Source organism: Neodiprion lecontei, chromosome 6 (assembly GCF_021901455.1).
Source record: "Neodiprion lecontei isolate iyNeoLeco1 chromosome 6, iyNeoLeco1.1, whole genome shotgun sequence".
Taxonomy (NCBI): Eukaryota; Metazoa; Arthropoda; class Insecta; order Hymenoptera; family Diprionidae; genus Neodiprion; species Neodiprion lecontei.
Window position 1 is genome coordinate 12,371,493 of NC_060265.1, and position 27,993 is coordinate 12,399,485.

General features: G+C 41.3%; 1 protein-coding gene and 1 long non-coding RNA gene across 5 annotated transcripts in view; one reads left to right on the forward strand and one right to left on the reverse strand.

Moving 5' to 3' along the window:
- LOC124294980 (dipeptidase 1-like) overlaps positions 1-27,993 on the forward strand; it is a 1,606,684-nt gene that overhangs the window by 397,941 nt on the left and 1,180,750 nt on the right. For all 4 annotated transcript variants that reach the window (XM_046742822.1, XM_046742823.1, XM_046742824.1 and 1 more), the window contains exon 4: positions 20,351-20,631. In XM_046742822.1, the coding sequence (XP_046598778.1) occupies positions 20,351-20,631 (281 nt within the window). The remainder of the gene's footprint in view (positions 1-20,350; positions 20,632-27,993) is intronic.
- LOC124294985 lies at positions 7,022-26,395 on the reverse strand. Its single transcript, XR_006904888.1, has 3 exons — positions 26,054-26,395; positions 25,490-25,494; positions 7,022-7,033 (listed from the first exon to the last, which is right to left on the reverse strand). It is a non-coding gene; the product is annotated as an uncharacterized LOC124294985 (long non-coding RNA).

Sequence of the window (27,993 nt, forward strand, 5' to 3'; positions counted from 1 at the left end):
AAAGGGACCAACTTAACCAGAAGTAAAACTGCAATTTATAACCTTGTTCATCGCTTTAAATGCAGCAATGTAAGGTATTATTTTCAAAATACCTACATCCTTACAAATTTGTGGATCGTTTAGTTTTTCAGCTTCTTTCAGAAGCTTTCTATAAGTGTTTCCTTCGAATGCGTTACCGTGATAATTTTCAGAAATCAGATGTAATTTTTTTGGCCATAACAGGGCTTTTTCTTCGCCTACCAGTTTGACCAATCCTTGCCAATAGAGATGGTTGACCAACCCTTGTAATAGATGAAGCTCGGGAATCAGGCATTTTTGCAGAACAGAAGTATAATCTTCTTCAGATATAAGAGGAGTATTAACAGTGCTATGAGAGTCTTTACTAAATTCCTTTTTTTTTCCACAAGACAGTATTTCTCATAATCAGCTCTCAAGCTTCCAAATGTCCTCAAGTTTGGGCGGACTTCTGCTTCAAGATCGTCGCTCTAATCTATGTGGGAGTCAGTATTCGGGACATTCTGAGATGTTGAAGACTCTCTCAATTTCTGTAATGAGATGCAACAATAGGACCAGGGATAGGTTGCTGTTGCAGTTTGCTGGCCGTTGATAATAATTAGAAGTTTGAAGTCTGCGACGAATTTGAATGAAATATCATTAATCCCAGTCAACTCAAATAATAGCTTCATGTTTTTGTAAGATTCCTTGATCTGAGGTACTAAGCACAGCATTATCAATTTATCCACACTAATGAGTTTACCTCTTTTAGTTACTTTGCCATTTCCAGCAGGATGAGAAGAGCTTTTCCTCTTTCTTGGTCCATTTGCGCTGCCTGATGAAGATGGTCCTTCTTCTGAAGTGGGACCATAGTCTTCATAATTGCCAAGAGAACAATTTTCAGGGAGGATGGTCAAACTGATTTTGAAAAAACCTTGTCCTCCATCCGCCATAACTTTGATTAGAAAATTCCCTTTCAGTTCACTGTTCCCTATCACTGCTTCGAGAAGTTCTCCAGCATTTACGAATACAACAGGTCGAAGTTCCTTAGATATATTCGCCTTACCTTCACATTCAAATTCAAACGAGTCTACCTTGTATACATCCGCCAACACCTTCGATTGCTCTGAGGTATGTTTCAAATAATTCTTAGGGACAGAAAATCTCCCTGTACTGGTTCTCAAAAAGTTTGTTATTGTTCTCATCTGGTTACTTGAACAACCAAGTGTTACCCGTAAATCATCCAACCGGGCTTCTTCAAAAGCAACTTTTTGATCGGCGCAGGAATTGACAGCTAATCTTGTTTTCCGTCCACTCGTAGACATAGTCAAATTAACATCCGACCCTTTTCGCACACTTTCTTCAGAGGTTCATTTTTTCTTTATAAGATGAGTAGCAACTTGCTCTTGGGTTTTCTCCGAGAGCTTTTCAATAATTTTCATCAAATTATCTCGAGAATTCTTCATGTCGTATACCCCGGCCAATCCGCTGCAAACATTTTCAGCTTATATGCAAATGATCTGAGGATTTTTTTAGTGTTATCCCTTCGAATGAGGACGGTTCTTTCTCAGGAGATTTATAACTTTTGGATACATCGACCTTATTAACAATATTTCTCAAATGGCCTCTTCCTTTTTGAGTCTTGACATGTCCTCGAAATCTAGCTGTCGAACAAATGTAACAGTTACAGGTTTTGGAAGAGCGTGTAATGGGTTGTAAAATTATATCAGCGTAATTAGGCATACATGGCAATTGTCTTTTATAAATCTCCTTGTCGTATTCTCGTAGTGTTAATCTACAAAATCCACAGATTGACAAAGGATATTTTTCGTCATTCTGATTAAAGTGAAGCGATAAGAACTGTTTTATCAGTTCTTCTAGGTTGTCGTTGACGACAAAAGAAGATTCATGTGTAAATATAATTTTCCTACCACACGGAGCACATATTTTTTTCTATTATCTTCATGGGTGCAGTTACTAGTAGGATTCATTTTGAAGGACAGAATGATATGATCATCACCCATTATATGTGGTTGCTATATATATTTCAAGTCGTATTTTGCTTGCGAACGGACTTTTTTTTCATCATACGCCACCTATCGGAAATCTTCAAAATAGATATTCGAATTGGGCTTCGGAATCCGCAGAACCATTTACTTTTGTAGCCTGATAATATTCAGATGAAAATTTTGAGATTGGAATATTTTGTTTAAACAATTTCTAAGTTGTTTATTTGCCAAATAATTGAATTTCTGGTTTAAATATTCTCATCTGTCTCTCATTCCCGTATATATTCATGATGAGAGATAGTTTTCAAAATTCTCCAATTTTTGCACCCTGAAAATCAAATTTTTATTTGTAAATTGTTTTTAACAAATTAAATAATGTTGTTTGCCCTAAATTATGTTCAAGATAAGACTTAGGAGGACCTGATAATATAAAACAAACGTGGTTTGAGCTGATAATATGGAATAGGTGAGTTGGGAACTTCGAGCGATCGATGGGCAGTCGAAGCTCTGGAGAATTCGTTTTTACATGTACACAATTGTTGATAATTCGGAAGTAGGATCTGATAGGATTTTAATTTTTGCGAATTTTTAATGTACAGCTGATACGGAAACTTTCTGCATCGGCCGTTTTCCGGGACATTTTCATCGCACTTTTCCTCCCTTCCTGATCACCGTGTCTTCGAACCATTAACGCAAATCTTCTTCAGTCACCGAAGCCCGCACAAGAGGCAGATTTTGAGCTACACGTAAACTGATCTCTGGATGGCGCTTTCTGAAATTAGCAAGCCATTCTTTTCCAGGGCGATTATTCTTAAAACAATTCTACTTTTGATTTTTCACGAAGTAAGTCTCAACGCAGTCAAGCAACTGTGATTTAGACACAGGCGAGCTTGTTATTTAGTCATCTCAGCTCTGTAAATGAACCATGTAATGACAACTGCTTCTTCTTCTGCAGTCAAAACCGTAGATGGTTCACCTTTTTTGCTAATAATTTCAGGATTTCGCAATTTTTTGCACAGTATAGCATAGTGAGCACCATGCATTTGTCCTGCTTTTCTGAGTGACACACTTTTTTGAATAGCCTCCATGGCTTCCTTCATAGCTTCAGTTGCATAACATTCCCCTTTAATCTTTTGTTTAAGCACTTTTCCATCGATGAATTTTGTACTTCATACAGTATTAACAATCTTGAATTTGCATTTTGATTTAGATTGTCTTGCAGCCTTGTGATTCTGATTTCCCTTTTTTAAAGCTTTTTTTGTCTCACCACTTTTATAATCTTTGCGTATTGCCATGCCTGTAACATTAAACAATTACGAAAAAAGTCAGTATTTGGAAGAAAAGTATTCGCTACATTTAACTAGAGAACTATTTTTAGGTTAGGATTGCAGTTATGAAGTTTTACAGAAAGTTTCGACTAACTTTCTTGTGAAAATTGCACCCACAGAAATAAAAATCACTTGTACACTAATATTTTACAACTGAATGTCAGTGAAAAATTATAATTCAAACAAATAAATGTCTTTCCGATCCTGACTCGAAAACGCACTCTACTGTAATGTTGACATATTCGGGTTCCTTGTTATGAATCGCGAGCTTCTAGTGTTTCATAAATAGGATCCTAGTAAAAATTTTTATCTTATTTCGAAACATATGTTTATTTTTCAATTATTTATATTTGAAAAAAAAATGACGACACTGAATGATTCTACGCAGTTTTATTTAAAAAATGAGTCACTCTTCATGTTAGACAGTAATGATATAGGAAAGAAATCAGTGAAATAGCAAACGGTTTTATTCACCTATGACTAGCCACTTGACCAGCGTAGTTACCTGTCATATCGACATTCGATAAAAAAGTTCTTTCTTTGTTTCCACCATTTTCTCTTTTATATTATGTTTTAATTGCGTCATAAAAAAAAGATCTTCAAGTTGATGTGCATATTTTTCTATCTAACCAATCCAATTTCTTCATAAAATGAAATATAGTCAGCGTGTTTCATAATGGGACCTGATATCTGCAATGTGTCATAATAGGAGACTTCACCTTATATATTTATTGCGAAGAAGACGAGATAGCGGTAAGAACGGAGTGTGCTGTACGAAGCTATATAAAAATTAATTTCAGATGTGACGTTGTTGAGAGTTAGAATAAGAATGTCTTTAGAGACAGAACGTACGGGTGCGGGAAAGGCTTGAGAATCTTGAAGGCAGGGAATACACTTAATAGCTAAGTAAGGGCGAAAGTGAGTAGCATGAGGCTAGACAGAGGTAAGAGAATAGGTCAGAGACCATGGTATTAATATAAGAAGTGTGGGAGAATTAACGAATAGAAAAAATAGATGGGAGATGGTACGCCAGACATAACGTCAGCAACGAATTGGAGGAAATTACGTAGTGACGGAATAGCGACGATCTCGAAGGAAGGATGTCGACGCTGCGAAGGGTGAGCCAACGAAGATCCCTATACCGCGGGACTCCGAAGCGGATGCGATTCCTGCTGGCGTCCGGCGCGCCGCAGCCTCTCCCGCTTACCTCACCAACAGTTAATGGCCAAATTTTCGAAGGACCGACTAACGACAAGGGAGCACTACCCCGTTTACCCTCGGGACATCATGGAGCTGCGCGAAGGACGAAATTGCGATCATGCGCTAAGTTCTGCGCCACGCTGCTGCAAGTGCGCGTCGAGTTGCGCAATCTACGAAATCGATCACGGATTGATTATTGCGTATTCTTGTGGGTATGACGTTACGTAGGGTCTAGCATATTGCGATTCGTGTTGCGACAGATCGTCTATTTCGGAAATCATTCTAGTTCTGGCGATCGTACGAGATAGTCGCTCTTTGGAGTTTCACGAAGCATTAGAGCTGCCTAAGAATCATGAGGGGGTGGGAGAATTGGTTGCATGGATGTAGAACAGTAAGCGCTGCTTATATCCACGCGACTGAAGTTCAAGAGGAATTGAATAAAGGCTTGCCGAATAAGGGGACTCATTTTGAATTTGCGTTGTCGAAACGTACTCGAAATTCTGATTCCGATTCTTTTGCTTGGTGACCGTATCCTGAGTTGCGCGTTATGGAGTTGAGTAAATTTTGAGTAGTTGAGAATATTAAGTAGAGTCGTGGTTTTGAGTTAGGTCTTTCTCGTTTTTGAAATTACGTACAGCTCGAATTCCACTGTATCGGGTCCAGCCGCGTTATCGTGTTTTTCAGTATCGCCTCTCGAGTAGATCGCGAATTTATTGCCGAAATGGGGTGTTCGAGTTAGTGAATAACGATTTTGAGGACTTGGAGAAAGTTTGAGTTCAGATGCGTTGCGATGGCGTTCAGTTGAAGTTACGTTCAGTCGCGCTTGCGATTAGTGGAGTTTCCGTTTAGTTTAGATTGTGTTGAGTTGAGTTGCGCTGAATCGAGATCGCGTTTAGTTGAGATTGCGTATACGTGAGATTGCGTTTGGTTGAAATTGCGTATAGTTGAGATTGCGTTATCGTTGTGTATATTTTGGTAGTGGTTGAGATGAGAAGTTCGTGTTATTGAGTTTCAGTTGCGTCCAAATCATAATGGCGCTTGAGAATTTGTTTAGTTGACTCCGAGTCAAATGATATTGAGAACGCCGTCTGTTCGATAACCCGGTGGCGCTTCATCGAGAAATTAGTTATAGTTTAGGTTTTGAGCAATTATTGCTGTAGCGTTAAATTTTATAGGTTTCGAATTGAGAGTTGCGTTTCGAGCTTTTGTAAATAGTTCGGTAGATTTTAGCTAGGGAGCTGCAAGCTCGTTAGATTAAGAAAAAGCGTAGGTTACGAATAATATACTGTTATGTGATCTTGGATCGCGAAGAGCGAATTTAGATTTATTTTTATTTTTATTGAATAGCGTGTGGTTGTCGAGTCTCTCTTTCTTTCTCTCTCTCTCCAGAAATTACCCGTCCCCTCTGCGCGATATTGAGCTACCGAGCAGATTCCCGAGGTTTAGCGAAGATGAAGATTTCGAGGTTTGTTGACCACGTCAGTTGCCCAACAGAATCTCGCGATATCTTTTATAATGCCCACCTTTTCGCGGGCCGCCAAATAAGTATATGCGGTAAGTTCTCGGTCACTTCTCCAGGTAGCTGAGGTGCGATAAGAATCCATGTCACAGTATACCCATATACCTATGCAGATTCAACCCTTCATCCTGCATACATGCCCTTATAGCTATAAAGTTTTAACTCTTTACCCTATGAAAATGCCTTTATAGCTATGAAGACTTGACCCTTCACCTTCGGTATACGAGTATACCTACATCCATCTGGGAATCAGGGATTCAACACTTGACTCTTCATACATATACATCTCTAACCTTCAAAAATCTGACCTCTTACCGCCTTCCCTCCCCCCTTCTAACAAAACTCAAAAATGGGAGTTGGTGGGCGAAGCGTGCAGGAGGGCGGAGCCTTCCTAGTATATGTATACAGTAGACCTGTATGTTCTGTACGTATTATTCTCTGTATGTTGCGAAAAACGCGGAAAAAAGATGTAATTGATCTAGCCCAAAAATTCTTGTATCGAAATCCAAAAAATTCGACAAAGAGGTAACATAACTGTAAACATTTTCTGAGAATTTACAATTTTTTAGGTGATAATAAGGGCAGCGGTGAGAAAAAGATTAAAAATCACGAAAAATCAATGCTTCTCTTATGAGAAAAAGTAAGGCTGCCTAGCGGTGGGTAAATATGGAGAAAAATTTTTTTTTTTAATTTTGACATTTTTTTTTTAATTATTACAAACCAATTTGGGGGGTAAGACCATTAAAATTCGATTTTGTCCTTCTTGAGGACAGGTCTAAGGGAACGTACCCATACTACGTGACCTATTTTTTTAGATTTTTCGACCCCTCCCCCCCTTCGGTGACTTCTCGTAGTATATGCCAAGACCCCCCATCCCCCCCTTTATTTTTCACGTAGTAATTTATAATTATGATTTTTAATCATCTTACAGGCAAAATGTGAAAAAAAATAATTTGGCTCATACTCATCGTTATTACATTAGACTGCATGCATACTTAAGTTACTAGTGAATAATATACTATGAAAAAGAACATTTGTGAAAACATATTGCTATACAGTATGTAACTTGGAGTAACTGAATTTACGAACACAGCAATTATTTTCTGTTAAATCACCTTTATTAATATTCGTCTCATACGTCTTCAACAAATACGTTTCCAGCATCAATCCACTCGGATACATCGTTGATTAAGGGGGCAGTAATATCAGGAGTTTCTTTAGTCTTGGTTATTTCCTCTTCATCGATGGCCTCAACGTCTAACCACTCCACGCTTTCTGCCAAAACACATAAAACCTCATGTGGCCTCCTGGAGAGAATCCGCAGCGGTCGCACGCGAGACACATTGTCCACTACACCACCATGCAAATTTTTTCGATGGCTGTTCATTGATTTTTTTTGAGGCGAAATAAAGGCCACAAATTGTACACGTTCTTCCGTTGATATCGTCTTTAATAGATGGACGGTATGAATCATAGGGTATTTCTTTACCCTGTGAGAAATCCCGCCGTAATGTTATAAATTGACGTACAAGCAATGATGGAAATATTTCCGATCCTACTTCATCTGGACTTGGTATACGGAAAGGGTTTTGTGACATCGGAAAAGGTGCCGGTAAAAAGCCTTGGTACAGAACATTTTTTAGTGCACTGCGACGAGGAGTATAGCAGGAGTCATCGGAGCACTTGATGATTTGAAGGAAATACTGACTTTCACGAACGTAATTTCCATACCAGGTGTCAGAAACTTGTTCAGTTTCCGGAAGAACTTCCCCAGGAGGCATATATTCCGCTATTACGTTATGACCGTCAATAACCATCTGAGACCAAATCTCAGCTAACGTTTCGCCTGAAAATAATATACAATAAAATTATAGATAAATTTGAATTCAAGTTTTAAATATATTAGTAGCAGAGAAGACTATATATCACTCAATAAAATGTACCTGCATGTTGAAAGTTTTTTAACTCCAACTCACTGTCAATGGTTTCTCCTTGAGGGTCGAGATGTGACCCGTAGTGTTTATAAGGAAGTACGACAGTGGCTAATTCACGGCTCAAAGGTGCCATCCTTCGCTCAACTCGGTTATAAGCTGATCGACCAGGTGCATTCGTAAACACGAACAGCCCATCCAAATCATATTCTTTGAAGTGCGATATACAGTTAGATATCACTTTATTGTAACGTGGATTTTCATCTGGTCCTCCATCGACTGATAAAATCATCACAGGCTTGACTTTTCCATCCTTACCTAAGGCTAAATTTTTAAAAACATCTAATGTTAAAAGTTTATTAAGGTCTTTGGCATGAGTTGCTGCTGTCGAACTGCTATGTTTTCCACTGCGGATTACGATATACGTTGGACCAGAATATGTAACAGCTTCTTTCCTACCCATGCAATTTTCTTTTATTGTAATACCAGCAATACTGAAGGAGTAAGCTGATGACGTACTCCAACAGCAAAATCGTGGTCATCGAGGCGCACTTTATAATTCAAATGCATTAAAACAGGAGCCTGTACTTTTGCAGCTGTTTTTCCAATCGGTACTTTTGCTTTATCATCTTGAGAGATAAAAACTACCTGTTTTGGCCCAAGTATAGATGCAAGTTCCTCGAGACCATTAGCAGTAGCTTTACAAAAATGTTGATCGACGTGGTCTCGATATCTGTCTGTTTGGGCTCGACACAATCTCACAGGCACCGTTGTGACATGACGCTTACCTTCTAAGGATCCAGAGTACTTTGGAATGAGCCTACGATATGTAGAGGTCCGCGATATGGAAAATCCATCTTCAACAAGCTGTGTATGCAATTAATCAAGAGTCTTGCAAGTTCTCAATACCTCTGATCGGCGTCGATCAGCAGCTGAGCTTCCATGTGTTGCTATATCACAAATTACTTGAAGAAGGCCTGACTCATTTTCTTCAAGAGAAGGACGTCCTGGCTGAGTCTTTATAGACGAGGATTGCACGTTGGGATGAGCAGACTTCAGGCTTAAAATTTCAGGTTTTTGTTTTGCCCTAAATTTTCGCATGTTCGTTGCACGGACTATTTTATTCTGTAGCTGTTTTTTCTTTTCATCATTATCATGCCTTAATTTTTTTATTATCTTCACAATCCCTTCGTCTGCAAGTCCTGCATCTCGCTTTTTTACTACAGCATTTAATTCAGCTTCAAGTACTGAAATTTCAGATTTCAAAGCGTTCTGTTTTGGTGTCGAGACTGTTGTCGACACAGATGAAGAAGATATCAAAGAAGAAGGTTTTGGTGTCGAGACTGTTGTCGACACAGATGAAGAAGATATCAAAGAAGAAGGTTTTGGTGTCGAGACTGTTGTCGACACAGATGAAGAAGATATCAAAGAAGAAGGTTTTGGTGTCGAGACTGTTGTAGATACAGATAAAAAAGGAATTAAAGCAGGAGATTGATTAATAAAAGATTCATTATTACTGGAGGCTAGAAAAATAAGTTTTAACTCGTATTATATCAGTATCTATGAAATTAAGAAATTAAAAAGATCTACTGTTGTTAGTATGTATATTACAGTTAAAATTTATTTTAGCTGTTACATACATATTTTTAAGGCGATTTGGCCTACAAGAGTTAACAAAAAAAAATTATTGGCACTGGTAGAGCAGAAAGTAGTTGGTTATACCTTTCCAAGTGATAGAAAGAGACTTTCTCGGAACATTTTCACCTTTAGTGTTGGGAAGAACTTCAAGATTATCTTGCGTGGGTGGAGCTTTTCGTACAGGTAGCTATATTTACCAAATACAAAAAAAGAAACATGCATTACCAATGTTTACACATGCGAGAGCAGAAACAAATTCATTAGTCTGTTATGTCGCCAAAACATTAGTGACATGAAAATAAGGTATTTATTCTTACAACAGAAACAAATGTTTTATTATAAAAATATACCATCAAACCCATACAACAAATAGAATATTGACAAGGGGGATTTATAAGTCAGTACAGGCCAGGAAAGAAATCACGCAAAACAATATAAAAACTGGAATTGTTCATGTCGGATTAATGCTGGAAGTCACATAGGTTATAAAATCTCCGATCAACTTTTAATAAAATTCAAAAAACATAAACTGTTTGAAACATTTGACAAAATACACTCAGAATACCCACCTTCAGGAAATAATTGAGAAGACGAGCATTTTTTTTAGTTCCAATCTGACTAAGTTCCTCGACTTTTAACAAAGTAAGGCGCTCTAGCTCTTTTGGATTTTTTTTGTGCTCATCTCTTAACGGTACCCAAAATTCGTTTGTTTTTATTTGTATTGCTTGCATTGACAAAGAATCTTTGTAACATTTAACAAACGCTTTGTACAGCCGATCGTACAACGACATTTTTGTACCAGCATGAACTCTTGTCAACTTGCTTGATAACTTCACTGAAATACAAACTGTCTGACAAACAGTGTCTGTTTACAATTGGCTGACGTCTCGGCATATGTGCGTCAGCGCCACCAACTGTGAGTTTAAAAAGCACTAAACACTGCGCGCTATATTCAAATACAGGTCTAAAAAATACGAGATTTCTCTCAGTAAAATCGACTACGTGACAAAAAGCTGAGCCACTCCCCCCCTCCTGTGACTGATTGTAGTATTTTAAAGACTCCGCTCCCCCCCTTAAACGGGTCACGTAGTATGGGTACGTTCCCTAATATACATACAGGGACAATCTCTTCAAAATATGCAGTCAATGCGCATGCGTCAAATACTTCAATCTCATTGGTCGGTGAAATCGCCCCGCGTAAATCTCTCTCGTGCAAAGAAGTTCTCTAGAAGTTAAAACTTTGATTAACACGACGAAAATTTGATCGAGCTAATAGCGATAAGTTTGTTACTTAACCGTTGCTGTCAATTCATTCTACTGAGGAATCATTCTGTGCACCATTGTAATTCAAGCATTATTATTGACCAGCATTGTTTTTCAAACTTTATACCATTTAATTTGGTATCTGATTTTGAAGCTTACTTTTACTCTCTTTGGCATTAAATTCAGATAAATAGTTTTTCAAGTCCTCGATTAGATTGTAGGGTTGAATTTTGCTAGCCGAACTGAATCACTAAATCTAGAATTGTTAAATAACTTCAGTTAAAAATGTCTTTGAATTTAATCTTAGTTGACGGTTTCATCTGGCTAGCTAGTTGCACGATAACTTAAAACCAAATTCAATCTTACACTCTTCATAGGGTACTACGCTTCCAAGCACCCAACATTCAAACAGATTTCTCATTCCAGTCGAATAAAACTAATTTTCAAAGAGCATCAACATCAACTTTCCGAGTCACTACCTCGACTGTTTGAGACTGTTACCTCAAAAATTGGTATGAACTACATCGCTGTCAGAAACATAGTTTGACAACTGAAACTCGGGGTGGTCAGCCTACCCGAGCAGCCGATAAAACTCGCGCATGCGCATTGACTGTATAGTTTTAAGAAATTGTCCCGGTATATAAGTATATGTATATGTTGGCGCGCGACGATTCGAATACGACGCTACGAGCCGTATTCACCTAAGCTGAGTTGACATATAAACAGAAATGTAACTTTTTTGTTAACAAGCGGCGTAGAGGGGGAAGCGAGACGGTACTACCCCTCTCGAACGTAGCCGCAGCGTTGGTAATGTTGATAACGGTAGTCGAATTTGAGATTTCGGGTGGACAGGTATTTCGCCCAGGAACTAAAACCGTGGGATTGTGGATACGTTCTTCTCCCTGTGCGCCGCTCGGATTGTATGACGGGATAGTGACAACCGAGTAATAGAGCTCAAGTGATGTGGGTTGTGGGTTTCAACCCGTTCCAATGAAACGTGTGAACTGAAATAATGGTCTCTCCGTCGTCTCAAAGATCCTAGCCACCTTCCCCGATATATATATGTCAGGGAAAGACCGGATATCACTCTCGAACTACGTGCTTGTCGTGTAAAACGCATTTTGAACCACCGTTTATTAACAAGTCAAGACTTGAAACTTTAATTAACAGAACTTTTGAGAGAGATTCAATATTTTGAACATTTGATCGAAACCTCAATTCAATTTCGGGCTTGCTTGTTTTCCGAATCTTCGTTCCTGTTTTCAAAAACAGCCCCCCTTCGGAACAATAGAATACAACGACGGCGGGCAACTTCATTATTTCGTTATCGTAGGTAGAACTACAGTCTTTTGGGTGTATTGTGTATGTATGTATGTAATATTTATTGCTCCCCTTGGGGTTACAAGGACTTCCCTTTTCCTCTTCCTTTACAATATTTTTTTTACATGTTTTCTTAACCTATTCTTACCCTATTCTTACTTCCTACCTTATCCTTACTTAATTTCTAATTGCCTGTGCCCTGTGCTGTTGCCTTGCCATTCCCTCACTTTCCCTCTTATCCTTTTCTTATTCTTTATCCTTATCTTGACTTAACCTTATCCTATTTTACCTTATTTTATTCCCTAATTCATCCTTATCCTAATCGACTTCCATTTCCCATACATCTCTCACTCTTTCATTCTCTTGTACATCCCTGATCCTTTCCAATTCTCTCATCCAGACTTCTCCCACCCCCTCCTCACCTAACATCTCCCTCGCCACCTCCTGCCAGTCTTCCTCTCTTCTATCCCAGCCCACGCACCTTTCCGATACGTGCTCCCATGTTTCCTCCTCTCCCCCGCACACCCTACACCTTCTCTTTTCCTCTTCTTCCCAGTACCTTGCCTCCTTCATCTCGCTTCCTAATCTAAATCTTGCCACCCTTATCCACCTGCTTTCTCCCCATCCCTTTCCCAGATACCCTGGTATCCCTTCTCCTTTCACTAGCCTGTACCATCTGTTGTACGTCGATTCCCTTATTTTCTCCCACCTCTCTTTTCTCTGTTCTTCCCTCTTTCTCTCCTCAATTTCCCTAAACTCCACCTCGCCCCTCTCCCTTCTCGCGACTACCTTTCTACTCTCTGCTCCCCTTTCCGCAAAGAAACTTTCCCTTTCTCTTTCCCACCTCGATCCCTGCCTCCCAGCTTCTACCTTGTACCTTATCTCTTCCCAGCATCTCCTAGCTAACTCGCTACCCTCCCCTCGCTCCAGCTTCCTTTTAAAATTCCATGCCCTTTTCCCTGCCCTAATCCTTGGCTTCTCCCTCTGTAGTTCCTCCCTTACTAGATATCCCGGTGTTCTCCCATCCACTCCTCATGTCCATCTCAAAAATCTATCCTGTACAGCCTCGACCGCCGTCCACTCCCTCCACCACCATATCTCCCATGCATACTCTATTACCGTCCATACTAGCCTATCAAAGAACCAAATCCTTTTTTCCCAATCCCTCTCAAACCTTCTGTTTCCTATGCCCCATACATGCCTCATTACTACCCCTGCCTTCCGTACTCTCTCTTTCACCTGTGCTTCCTGTCCCCCATTGCACTTTACTCTATACCCGAGATAGCTGAACTCTTTCACCTCCTCTATCTTTTTCCCTTTCCATGTCCAATCTATGTTTTTCCTTCTACCGCCTCCTTTCCTGAATCTCATGATCTTTGATTTTCCTACATTTACCGTCAGCCTTTTCCTATCCATATACCTTTCTGACTTCCTAATCATTACCTCCATTTCCTCCTCACTTTCCGCTAGTAACAATATATCATCCACATAAGCTAACGTGCATACCCTGCCGCCGGCTAACTCCACCCCCCCAACCCTTCTCCCTCTCCCCATTTCCTCTTCTAAGTCCGCCAGCAGCAGGTTGAACACATGCGGACTGAGCGGACATCCCTGCCTTACCCCCCTCGCCGTCCAGAACGCCTCTCCTACCTTTCCCCCGCTCCTCACTCGACTCTTTGTTTCCTTGTAAATTTCCTCTATCCTTACCCTTAGCCCTTCCCTCACCCCTCTCCTTTCCATAGTCTCCCACGGCACCTTCCTGTTCACTGAATCGAACGCCGCTTTCAAGTCCACAAAGAACGCCACCATCTTTCCCTTATCCTTACCCACCTGCCTGTTGATTAAATAATTAAGTACATATATATTGTCAATTGTACCCATGCCTTTTCTGAAACCCGTTTGGTTTTGCGGTATCAAGCCCTTTTCCTTTACCTCTCTTTCTAACCTATCCGCTAATGCCATCGCATACACCTTATATAGAGTTGGCATCAACGTCACCCCCCTATACTCTTCTACCCTTTTTCCCTCCCCCTTCTTAACTATCGGCGCTATCAATCCCTCCCTCCAATCCTCTGGCTAGCCCTCCCCCACGCAAACTCTGTTACATGTTTTCCATATCCACTGCTCCATTTCTTCCCCCCCATACCTCCATACCTCGCTAACTATCCCATCCCCCCCTGGTGCCTTTCCATCCCTCAGCTTTCCTATCACCTTTTTAATCTCTTCCCTCTGCAGCTCCCCTTCCCCGTCCCCCTTCCTATTTATCGTCTCCCCGCCTTATGTTACCTTGCTTTCTACCCCGCCTAATAATCCCATGAAATACTCCCTCCACTCCTGATCTCCTATTTCTTCATTCACCCTCTTCCACTTCTTTCTTTCCCTATTTACCATCTCCCATACCTTCCTTTCTGTCCTTGCTTCCGCTGCTTCGTTTATGAATCCCTCATTTTCTTTCTTTTTCCTCTCCTCGCATAGCCTATTATATTCCCTTCTTTCCTTTCTATACGCGTCCCCTTCTCCCTCCCCCTTTCTCCATTTCCTTAGACTCTGCCTAACTTCCGCTTCTTTCGCCTACATTCCTCATCCCACCATCCCTTTTTCGCTTCCCTCCCCCTCCCTCCTACATCTAAGGCTCGTCTAAACTCCCTTATTCTTTTCTTCATTTCTTTACCTACATCCACTTCTCCTGTCCCCTCCCATTTAACTTCTTCTCTAAACCTCATCCTACCCTCCTCCGTCCAGTCTCCTCTACTAGTTCCCCCTACTCTTCTTCCCTTCCTTGTCCTAGCCACTGCCCCCCTTATCCACACTATTAACGGGTGACGATCTGAGTCAATCCTATCCCCAACCTTTATCCTTTTGACTCTATTCCTTACCTCGATGTCTCCTATAGCGTAGTCTATCACCGTCACCCCCGCCCCTCCTACATACGTAAATTCTCCCTCCTCATCCCCCCCTATGTTCCGGTTCATTATTGCCCATCCTGTCTCTTCTAAAAATTGCACCAGCTGCCTACCTTCCGAGTTTATTTTCCTGTCCTTCGATTTTCTACTCCTACTCTCCTCCTCTCCTTCTCCCCAGCATCCTCCCCCCTCCTGCCCTGTCCTGGCATTAAAATCACCCACCACTAGCACTTTTGCACCTCCCTCCATTTCTTCTGCCCGCTCCTTCAATTCCCCTATCTTCTTTTTTAGATCCCCGTTTACGTATATTCCTACTACTACCCATTTTTCCCCCCCTACACTTATTTTCCTTGTTATCATGCCCTCTTTCACCTCTTTCCTCCCTCCCTCCCCACTTACTATCTCCCTTCTTACCCCTGACAGCATTCCGCCTATTGCTCTTCCCTTCCTATTTTTTCGAACCGCATACTGTACTTCCCATTTATACCCTACTGGCAACTTATTTCTAATCCTTTCCCACCCCTTCTTTTCTATCCATGTCTCCATTAGAAATATTACATCCCACTCCCCCAGCCCCCTCCAGAAATCTTCATCCTTTCCCGCGAGCCCCGCCACATTCTAAAAAGCTACTTTCCACCCCTCCCTTTCCGTCTCGCCTACTCCCTCTTCTCTCCTCTACATCGCCCTCCCCCCCTGCCTCTGTCCCCCCCACTACCCATTCCCCCGACTGCCTTTCCCTACGTACCCTTCCCTGTGCATCTATACTTCCCTCTTGTCTTTCCTCGCTTGCTGACCTTTCCCTATCGCTTTCCCCTACTTTTCCCCTCCCCTCCCTTTGCCCCTCTTCACTCGCTCTCTCTGCAACGTCCCTAAGCACCTCTTCTATCTCATCCAACTTCCATATTTTCCCTTCTATCCAGATCTTTGCGTACCCTATTCTTACTCTGTTTCCCCTTCTCTCCTCAATAGCTGCCATCTCCCTCAACTTCCATTTCATTCTCCTCTCTGCCCAGGTGAGATCCTCGTCTATTCTCTCCTCCCTTCCTTTGAGGAGGCTTTTTCTTCCCATTACCTGCCTCTTTTGCTCCCTATTTCCTAGTCTTGCTATCCATATCCCCTTTTCTCCCCCCTTTTTTGCGCCTACCTCCCACATATCCTTCACCTCGACCTCTACCCCTATCAGCTACGAAATCTTTTTCAACCCTTCCTTTTCTCTTTCCTTCTCTAGTCTCGCTCCTCTCACTACTATATTTCCCCTTCTTTCTTCCCTTTCTTTTCTCTCTATGGCCCACTCCATCTCTTTCAACCTATCTATTGTTACCTGCGCCACTTCCACATTCCCCTGTACCTGCCTTTCCCCCCCGCCTTCTGCACTCTTCTTTTTTAATTCTATCGGCCTCTCCTTTACCCTTTCTATCTCCACCCCTCTTCCGTTCTTCTACCTCTTCTCGTCTTTTACCTAGATCCCTTATCGTTTCCTTCATCTCCCCCCTCTCTACTTCCCACTGCTCTTCCTTTCTAGTCATTTCGCCTTTAATCTTTTCCATTTCTTCCCTGATCCCCCTTCCCTGCCCTTTGACCTCCTTTAGACCTATCTTTAGCTCTTCCCTAATTAACCTTAGCATATCCTGTATACCCCCTCCCTCTGCCTTCCCTTCCTCACTTGTCTTACCCTCCGGCGACCGGTGCACTTTCCTGCTTTTCCCAAATACTCCTTCTCGTTTCTGTATCTCGTTTACATCCTCCTCCCCTTTCTCCCCTTCCTCCTCCAGCTTTCTCATCCATCAGTCTAGCACCGTCGTCGTCGATCCCAGGCTATGCCTCCTATCTCTCCCTAAGGCTGCTACTGCGCCCGGCCTACCTTTCTTTTTCTCCTCCTTTTCCCTGTTCGCCCCTTCTTTTTGGTCACCCGCGTAACTCATATTCTTTTTCTCCTTCACCGCTTCCTACCTTATCCATCCGCCGCCTACCTGTCTCCACTCTATCCCCCTTCTTACTCCCTAGATATCACCGCCTATTCTTATCTTATCCGAATCGTTGCCGTCCGCCGGCTCTTTCTGCCTCACCTCAAAACTCTCCCCCTCCTTTCTTTTTCAACTGCCCTTCCCTTCTATTCCTGCCTCCCTATTCCCTTCACGCGACCTCCCGTCTATGTCTTCCCCGCTCCTTCTCAGCCCTATTTCCTTTTCTCCTCACTTTTGCTATCCTGCTAAATTCTCGCCTTCTCACTCACACTCTTTCGCACACCTGCCACTCACATCCAAAACGGAAACGGAAGTCCTTTCGGGTGTATTACTCTTATCATAATTTCATTACTTTTTCAAACAATTATATGATATAACTGTCAAAAACTCTTAATAATTGACTTCTATTAGCTTATCAAGATGTTAGGTGACGGCGCAAAAGCGGAGAAGTGATCGAGCGAAAGAATTGATGCGCGTCTTTATATCAATAATCGATACGTTAGTACGAAAATCGAAAGTTATGATTCAAATGTAAATTTTGTTACAGTAACACATCAAATAGTCATAGATATACAACTACAGAAGAGAAGCATATAAATTGCTCAAATTATCAACATCAGAGCGTTTATTATACGTCAAGTTTTTAGCTATATCAAACATTTCTTTTATCAATCGGTGTTGTGTGTTAGATTCATGAGACAGAACAATAAGATTGGTAATGTCAAATTTGTGACCCAACGTTACGCTTTGATCCGCTAGAGCTGATTTATTGCAATCTTCACATTTTATACTCTACTGGTGGTCGTTCATTCTTTTTGATAACAATTGTGAGGTTTGCCCAATGTATGACCTGAAGCATCCCATACATTCAATTTTGTGAATCACATCGGATTGTTTAAGGAAGGAATCTTGGTACTTTAGTTTAGTAAATAACCTTGAAGTGGTGTTACTGTTTTTTAACACAGCTTGATTGTTATGTTTTTTCAGAACCGATTTTAATTGTTCTAATAAGCCTTGAACATATGGGAGTAGAACCAGATTTGTGCAGCCGTCATGAGCACTACGTTGTTCTCGTTTTTTCCAAAATGTATCATTGTTGTACAGTTTGTCAATTCTTTCTGTTTTGATATCATCAATAATATTGCTAGGATAACCATTATCTAATAACGTATTGTTACAAAGGGTAAAATCACCCGTCTTGCCCCCTTTTTAATGATCTAGTAGTCATCATAGATAAAAGACGTTTATAAACCTCTTATGTCTTTCAAAAGAATAAGGTTGCTGCGTCAACCAACATTATTGTAAAAACAGTCTTGTTTCAGACTTTAAACGAGAAACACATATTTCGCAATTAAAGCTTTTTCACAACATTTTATTCACGCTTTTGATTTTGACTTGATAATCAAACTCGCGGATCCATATTTATTTTCCGTAACGTCAAAGAACGTTACAGTATCTTTAATTAGTTTTATATTTTCAGTTCTGAGACTAGGTTCTGCGAATTTTAGTCCTCGATCAAATAATCCTGCTACTATAGATTTTTTATGTGTAAGAGGATGATATGATGTGTATTGTTAAAATCGACCCGACCATGTCGGTTTACGATACCGATTCAAGTTGAGGAAGTTATTGTTAATAATGATATTGAGATCTAAAAAACTGATATAATTGCCTGACTCTAATTCAAAGGTAAATTGCAATTTTGGGTAAAAACTATTAAACTCGGAGGCGATATCATTATTGAAAGATATAAATTCGAACAATTGGTGATATCAAACAATAACGACCGAGCCAGGAATCGAACCTGGTGTCCAGAGATGCTCAGCTGGAGCCTTACTCCACTAAACCACCTAGCCGCCCTGACTCTATTGTCGTTAATTTTTCTCATCACCAGTGAGTTTGAATTTTGTTTTCATGTGCCCGGGTATGTGTGAATATGAATTTTTCTTTTCTTCAAGCACTATGTATATAATAATGTATGTAGATAGAGAATGTTTACATTTTCGGATTCTTGCTTGCGATGGGAAGCTAAATAAGACGGACAAGCCATCTAATAATTGATATGCGGATATGCATATCGTTAATTACGAGAATATAATTGTTAAAAGATATAAATTCGAACAATTGGTGAGTTCGAAAAATTAACGACGCAGCCAGGAATCGAACCTAGCGTCTAGTATCATTAATGTTATCTACATGTATGGCAGTGAGGATGTCGTCCACGTATCTTTTGTAAAATGGTAAATCACAACTTGTTTATCCACAATGTTTTTACACCCTCACCTTCTATTTGACGTCATTCTTCAAATTTATTCCGTTTAGTAATTCCATTTATGCTAGATGTAAGTGGTTCTTTTATTATCGTTGTTAATTCGTCGAAATTTTTTGCTGAGAGTTTGTCCGGTGTAGATAAATTCCTCAACAATGTGTATTCGTCACTTTCGATTATTGTTATTAGATGTGCCGATTTCTTCTTATTTTCTTCTACTTCGTTTGCTTAGAAGAATTGCTTATGCCTTTTTTGCCACATTTTCCAGTTGTCCGGCCAAGAAAAATCTTCAATTTAACCAGTCACCCGACCAGCAGCTATTTTTTTCGCTATTAGCTATTTTTCGTTGAGTCATTTTTATTCCGAATCAATTGTTCCCTTTGAGCAATTACTTGTTTTTTGTTTTCTCCGATGATATTTTTCTTCACGGGCGGACATTTTTTCTTTTCTTTTATTTTTTGTATTTTATAGCCACGCTAAGCAGTCACACACGCAGACAACTCTTTTTCTATGCGTGTCTATTCGACTAAAATAATTATCTTCCCAGTTTTTCGTGTCCTAGCCCTCCTTTACCCTCGTCGTCAATTTGTTGTATTTCTTTTTGGTAATGAATGGGACTTCCATGGACAAAATTATTATTTATTGATAGACTAAGATACTTATTATATGACTGAAAGTGAGCCACCGTTAAACGTTCTTTGTCTTTTTCGGCTAACTTGTCGTCTAGCTTGCCCAACCGGCTTGAATTTCAGTGGCGCACTTTGACGATTTGGTTACAGTCTACCAACATCATTTTACAGCTACTGCATATATTATAAAAACAATTGACACCTGATATTGAATATTGGAAAAGAAGCTATTTCGTCCACTTATAGACTGTAGTGAAGGTATCACAATACATTTATAATCATGCATTGAAGATTCCAGCTAGAACTTTCATTCTTCACACAGAATTATTCTACGATCTAGTCTAACATCGTAATAATTGTGATTTTAATTTTTGATTTACTAGAGAACGTGCCTCACAGAACTACCAGATGTAACGCCATCCAGCGCCATCATACGCCTTCCACCACCGTGTATGGACTCGCCAAGCAGTGGTAGCAGCAAAGATCGGCGCGAACGAAATCCTAGAAAACGCTGCCGCGTTTTGGCGCCCGTTTTCTTACTTGTCTCTTTACTTCTTCTTGGAGGGCTATGCTTACCTCTTCTACTTCAAACTGCTCCCATAACTCATCAACAAAGATTAGATGTAATCAGAAGGATATTAACGGAAATACCTCTCATTGATGGGTACGTAAAAAGATATTTGCGACTGTATGATTTCTAGATCCATATCAATTGTATGACTAAAAGAGATTCGTAAGCAAATCAAACTTTGTAATGATAAGTAGAACTTGAGTGGAATGTTGAGAATAGAATCTCTATGAAATTCCATGCGGATAAGAAATGACATAATGCGTCATCCATGCTAAACCGTACACTATTTCATCCCGGCCATTTTCAACGTTTTTGAAACTTTTCGTACCGACTCTTTACCCAAAATAAACGAATATGCCGAAATTGGCTGCTTTGCTATTTTGATATTATTCTTGGAGTAGCGAGTGTTTTAAATTTTCGAAGAAGTCACGAAATTGTCGTACGCAACCTCTGTCAAAAGAAGTTTTCTCTGCTACTGACAATTATACAACTTTCTCCATACGCTTATTTTGGAGGTAAAGCAAAAGGATTGATATTCACGGATATTAATTCAGAGTTCGACGAATATCCTCTGTATTATGAACATTCTGATGATTGAACATGACTTTGTTGAGGCAGGATTGTGTGAGCGGGATAGAGTAACAATAATTATTTTACAGTAATATAAACTCTGCTATATTTATTCAATGTATTTTCTTTTCAGTGTGGTTTTTAGTAAAGCGTGTTTCTTGGTTTACATGCGACTTGAGACTGGCGTCGGTTGCTACGCAGAGCATACTTCGGGGCAGGCGAGAGCTGCCGAAGATACCCGAGTTACGGTTCTTGCGGTTCTTGCGGAGAGTACAGCTACATACACAATTTTTGTGCCTGTACACTCGCTCTGAAGAACGCAACGAACTAGTTTTTCTCAAAGCTACCGCCGTTCGAGCGTTTCTCGTTAATCGTTATCATATTTAGCTTCAAACACAATGCTTGAAAACGATATCGCGGTACCGCTTTGGTGAATCTATCCGCGCGTTGATTTTCAGACGGAACATACTCTACTTTAATCTCTTTTTCGTCAACTTTTTCACGGATAAAGTGATAATGGACATCTATGTGTTTTGTCCTTTTATGGAAGACCGGATTCTTGACTAATTGAATCGCGCTTTGGTTATCAACGTATAGGATAGTTTCTTTATCACATGGACATCCGATGTCCGTTATTAGTTTTCTTATCCAAACAACTTCTCGCGCTGCTGTCGAAGCAGCCACATACTCAGCTTCCGTTGTACATAATGTCACTAGTCATTGCCGCTGTGACGACCACGTGACGGCACCGTTCGCTAGACAGAAAACGTATCCCGTCGTGGATCTTCGTATTTCCATATCCCCAGCGTAATCAGCATCTGAGAATCCGATTAATGCTGCTTCGCTATCGCCGCTTGCATACTCGATACCGTATTCGATTGTGCCTTTTATATACGCGAGGATTCGCTTTGCTGCTCGCCAGTGTGTCGCGTTATGTTTACTTAGATACTTGCTCACTGCGTTTACCGCGAACGCTATATCCGGTCTTGATACGGTGGCTAAGAATACTAATGACCCGACTGCCTCGCGATAAGGCATGTTACATTCTTTTTCGTCAATCTCCTCGGTTGGAGACAGTACCGCATGCGGATCCGCGGGCACACTTACCGTTTTTGCATCCGACATGCCGAATTTCTCAATTATTTTTCGCTTATACTCGCTCTGACAAATATATTCGAATTCTCAACCGTTATGTTGAATGTTTCACTTAATCTCTGAGTGATTTTTCTCAGAGTCTCTATATTTTTCGATGCGACCGGTCCGTCATCGACGAATAGTGCCAAATACACCACTTCGTTTTTGAACTTCCCGGTAAACACACACTTGTCTGCCTCGGATTCTTTGAATTCGAACTCATTCAAAAATTCCTTGAATCGCAGGTTCCAATATCTTGGCGCCTGTTTTAACCCATAGAGAGCTCTCTCGAGCTTGCACGCAACGTTTCTGGGATCTTCTTTTTCACCTCGAGTCCTTCCGGAATCTCCATATATATATTTTCTCTCAGCTTTCGTATAAAAATGCAGTTTGTACGTCACACTGCATAATTTCTAGATTTTTCGCAGCGATCGTCGCCAGCAGTATTCTCAGGGAGTCGTATCTCACTACTGGAGAAAATGTTTCTTTGTAGTTTATCTCCTCACGTTGCATGAAGCCTCTCGCACACAATCGTGCCTTAAACTGATGCGACTTCCCGTCTGCGTTTGTTTTCACCCGAAAAACCCATTTTGAGTCGATGAGTCTCATCTCCGATGTCTTTTTCACGAGTGACCAAGTGTTATTTTCCTTGTGTGCTTTAAACTCGTTTTGCATAGCACCCGCCCACCGCGCGGTTTCAGGGCTATTCGTAGCTTCTGCTCACGTATCTGGTACGATATACTCGGCAACGTTTGCGTTTTGCCGGAATTTGGATTTTCGAGCGATCTCGAAGAGCTCTTGGACCACCCTGTGCTGGCTCGTCTTCTCGTGCCTCTTGCTTGTCGTCGTTCTCCCTCTCGTTCTCCGTTGTCTCCATTATCTCTCTCGTCGACCACGTTCTCTTCTTCGTTCTCGTTCTCGTTTTGCGGCTTGCGGCGGTGAAAGTACTATCTCTTTTGATGTGAAACATCTATAGCCGCACGTAAAACAGATTTCTGGCGTGGCGACGCAAGCCGTGGCGACGCGTCGCCACGCTATATGATGGTAGTACGGTGTGGCGACGCGTCGCCGTGCGCAATCGACTGTCCATTGTATACTCCCGGAGTGTATACAGTGTTTTGTTTTTGTTTACTACAGTACACATAACCTGTGTTTTACTTGAAAACAAATTTTTATAATTAAAGTGTGCATTTATCTGTGCATTAAGCACGTGTATATTTGGTGTGTTTTAACGCCAGTAAATGTAAAATCTACTTTCTTAGTAGATTAAAATTCACATAAATTTCATTGCATACAATGTTTTTAAATTGATTATTAATTTTAATTAATTTTAATTTCATTCTAATTAAAATTAATGCATCAGAACAATTGCTTAAAGAATAAATTTTATAAAGACTGATAAAATTGTATTTCAAAATCATCTGATGGCGTGTAGCGCACGAATGTTTTTCTTATTACAAAATAATGTCGATGTTTCACATCTGCCAGGCGTCCCGTGACGGCTCACATTTTTTTTTTTCTTCTTCGTTTTCTTCCACTCTTGTCATTATTGCACCGACATTCTCGTTGACTACAAGATTTCGAACTATGCTGACTTTGTTCGTCTTCGGATCGAAAACTCGAAAGTTCGTTGATTCTTCTGTGTATCCGATAAAAATTTACTTGCTCGCTTTTAGACCAAATTTTCGCGTGAATATCTTGGAAGTGTTTACATACGCATCTAACCCAAATATTCGCAGATGCCTGAGGTTCGGAGTTTTTCCGACCCAAGCATCGTATGGTGTCACTGCACCACTCACCCACACAGTTCGGTTTAGAACATATACAGCAAACTTCACCGCTTCTGCCCATAGGCTGAATGGTAAATTTTTGGCGATAATCATCGTGCACGCACTTTATGTTATCGTTCGATTTTCACGTTCTGCTTTTCCATTTCGCTCCGGATTGTACGGCGCAGTTGTTTCTCGCTGGATTCCACGTACTTCGAGATATTTGTTCATCTCAATATTGCAAAATTTTCGCCCGTTATCCGAGCGTAGAATTTTCATATTTCGATCAAACTCATTTTCGATAATCTTTTCGAAGATTTTGAATTTTTCATACACCTCGGATTTTCTTTTCATGAAGTACACGTGCCTGTAGCCGGTGGCGTCATTCTTGAATGTCAGGAAGTATCTCGATCATCCGATCGAATTCGTAGAAATCGGCCCACAAACATCCGAGTGCATTTTTTCGCCCGGTTTGGTCTTCATTTCACGATCCATATTCTTTTTAAATGGCAACCTGTGCAATTTTCCCATTTGACACAGTTCGCAGAACACTTTATTTTTGTCCGTCAGTGACACTCCACTTACTAGTCCTTTTTCTACCATTTCCCGTATCGCGCGCTTTCCAACGTGCCCTAATCGCTCGTGCCACATAGTTAGATTTGTCTCGGCGATATTTGCTTCTTCGGTGCTGTCCTTTTTTACTACCTTGAAGAACATGCGGTACACATCATTTCCTTGCTTCATTCCTGTCGCGAGCACCTCGTTATCGCGCACCACTTTAACTCGATTGTTTTCGAAATTTACTTTGAAGCCACGTTTTGTACACATCCCGACCGAAAATAAGTTCTTACGCAATTCCGGAACGTGCAATACTTACTCAATGCACGCGTCTTGCCATACACCGTCGATAGACTTTTTTATTCGTACCGTGCCTTCGCCAGCAACGCTACAGATTTGATTATCTCCCAGTGATATCTTACCACCAGTGTTATCCGTCTTGTAGTCGATCAACCAGTCACGTCGGTATGTTAGATGCCTCGATGCGCCGCTGCCGATCAGCCAAACGTCGCTCTGATCAGCTGGCATTACGTGACTTTGCGTCCAAAGTACGCAAGCATTTGCCGCGGTTTTTGAATCCGACGATACCGAACTTTCACTTGTTTGCACTACAAACGCGCAGTCGCTGGTTTTCCCGCAGTCATCACGCGGCTTTCGTTTATTTTTGCAGTAACGCACGATATGTCCCGTGCCTTGACATTTGTAACACTTTATGTCGTTATTTTCTTTTTTCATTTCAGCCTTTTTATTTTCGGAACTTTTCACTGGTTGTGGTCGTCGATTCTTTCCATTCGCAGCCAATGCTTCCGAATCATCTTCTTCGCTGTTGGGCCTCGCGTCTTCTCAAATCAGCCTTTCCTGTGAATTGTTAAGAGTTTGTCGATTGGGCTCGACATTGTCCCACGCCACCTGCAGCCTACTGAACCTCGTGGTCAGACTCGCGAGTACTGTTGCCTTTATCACTCTCAACTTCTGAAAGGCCTAGGCAAATGAGAAAACTGAAATTGCCCCTAGCGGGTGTTTGAATGATACAAGGCCAAACGTATAGTCACTGGAAAAAATGCCTCGGTTTCAGCTCTCTCAACCAATTATATCCCGTGTGATCGAAAAATGAATGTAATTTTCCGTTTTTTTTTTTTTTAAATTGCATATTTATGATGGATACTTGATGACTTTTTGCTCTTTTTCTATTGAGAAAAAACATCGAACAATAGCAATTCAAATATTTGGAAGCAAAATTTCATTTCACGAAAAGAAAATTAAAAATGCTCATTTCAATGTTTTCCATTCGATATACAATAACAAATCTCCCACAAAATACTGATTTTCTATTTCCTTCTACTTTTACTCTTTGCTATTTCATGGATTCGGCGTGAGAGTGAAAGGAAAAATGAAAATCGCGTTTTATATTTCATTTTGTTATGAGACAGCTTACTTATGTTCATGACACAGAAAATTATAAACTTTACAAAACAAAGAAAGACTTCCGTTTCCGTTCTGAATGTGAGTGACAGGTGTGCGAAAGAGTCCGAGAGGAAAGGAGAGAATTTAGCAGGATAGCAAAGGTGAGGAGAAAAGGAAATAGGGCAGAGAAGGAGCGGGGAAGACATAGACGGGCGGTCGGGTGAAGGGAATAGGGAGGCAGGGATAGAAGGGAAGGGCGGGGGAAAAAGAAAGAAGGGGGAGAGTTTTGAGGTTAGGCAGAAAGAGCAGGCGGACGGCAACGATTCGGATAAGATAGGAATAGGCAGTGACACCTAGGGAGTAAGAAGGGGGATAGAGTAGACAGGTAGGCGGCGGATAGATAAGGTAGGGAGCGGTGAAGGAGAGAAATAGTATGAGTAACGCGGGTGGCCAAAAAGAAGGGGCGAACAGGGAAGAGGAGGAGAAAAAGAAAGGTAGGCCGGGGGCAGTTGCAGCGTTAGGGAGGGATAGGAGGCATAGCCTGGGATCGTCGGCGACGGTGCTAGACTTATGGAAGAGAAAGCGGGAGGAGGAAGGGGAAAAAGGGGAGGAAGAGGCAGACGAGTTGCAGGAAAGAGAAAGAGTATTTGGGAAAAGCAGGAAAGTGCACCGATCGCCGGAGGGTAAGACAGGGGAGGAAGGGAAGGTAGAGGGAGGGGGTATACAAGATATGTTAAGGTTGATTAGGGAAGAGCTAAAGATAGGTCTAGAGGAGGTCAAAGGGCAGGGAAGGGGGATCAGGGAAGAAGTGGAAAAGATTAAAGGCGAAATGGCTAGAAGGGAAGAGCAGTGGGAAGTAGAGAGGGGGGAGATGAAGGAAATGATAAGGGATCTAGGTAAAAGACTAGAAGAGGTAGAAGAGCGGAGAGGGGGTGAGATGGAAAGGGTAAAGGAGAGGCTGATAGAATTAGAAAAGAAGAGTGCAGAAGGAGGGGGAGAAAGGCAGGTACAGGGAAATGCGGAAGTGGCGCAGGTAACAATAGATAGATTAAAAGAGATGGAGTGGGCCATAGAGAGGAAAGAAAGGGAAGAAAGAAGGGGAAATATAGTATTGAGAGGAGCGAGACTTGAGAAGGGAAGAGAAAAGGAAGAGTTGAAAAAGATTTTGCAGCTGATAGGGGTAGAGGTTGAGGTAAAGGATATGTGGGAGGTAGGCGCGAAAAAGGGGGGAGAAAAGGGTATATGGATAGCAAGACTAGGAAATAGGGAGCAAAAGAGGCAGGTAATGGGAAGAAAAAGCCTACTCAAAGGGAGGGAGGAGAGAATAGACGAGGATCTCACCTGGGCAGAGAGAAGAATGAAATGGAAGTTGAGGGAGATAGCAGCTATTGAGGAGAGAAGGGGAAACAGAGTAAGAATAGGATATGCAAAGATCTGGATAGAAGGGAAAATGTGGAAGTGGGATGAGATAGGAGAAGTGCTTAGGGATGGTACAGGGAGAGCGAGGGAAGGGGGGCAAAGGGAGGGGAGGGAAGGGGGGCAAAGGGAGGGGAGGGGAAAAGTGGGGGAAAGCGATAGGGAAAGGTCAGCAAGCGAGGAAAGACAAGAGGGAAGTATAGAAGCACAGGGAAGGGTACGTAGGGAAAGGCAGTCGGGGGAATGGGTAGTGGGGGGGGACAGAGGCAGGTGGGGAGGGAAATAAGGAGGAGAGAGAGGGGAGTAGGCGAGACAGAAAGGGAGGGGTGGAAAGTAGCTTTTTGGAATGTGGCGGGGCTCGCGAGAAAGGATGAAGATTTCTGGAGGGGGCTAGGGGAGTGGGATGTAATATTTCTAATGGAGACATGGATAGAAAAGAAGGGGTGGGAAAGGATTAGAAATAAGTTGCCAGTAGGGTATAAATGGGAAGTGCAGTATGCGGTTCGAAAAAATAGGAAGGGAAGAGCAATAGGCGGAATGCTATCAGGGGTAAGAAGGGAGATAGTAAGTGGGGAGGGAGGGAGGGAAGAGGTAAAAGAGGGCA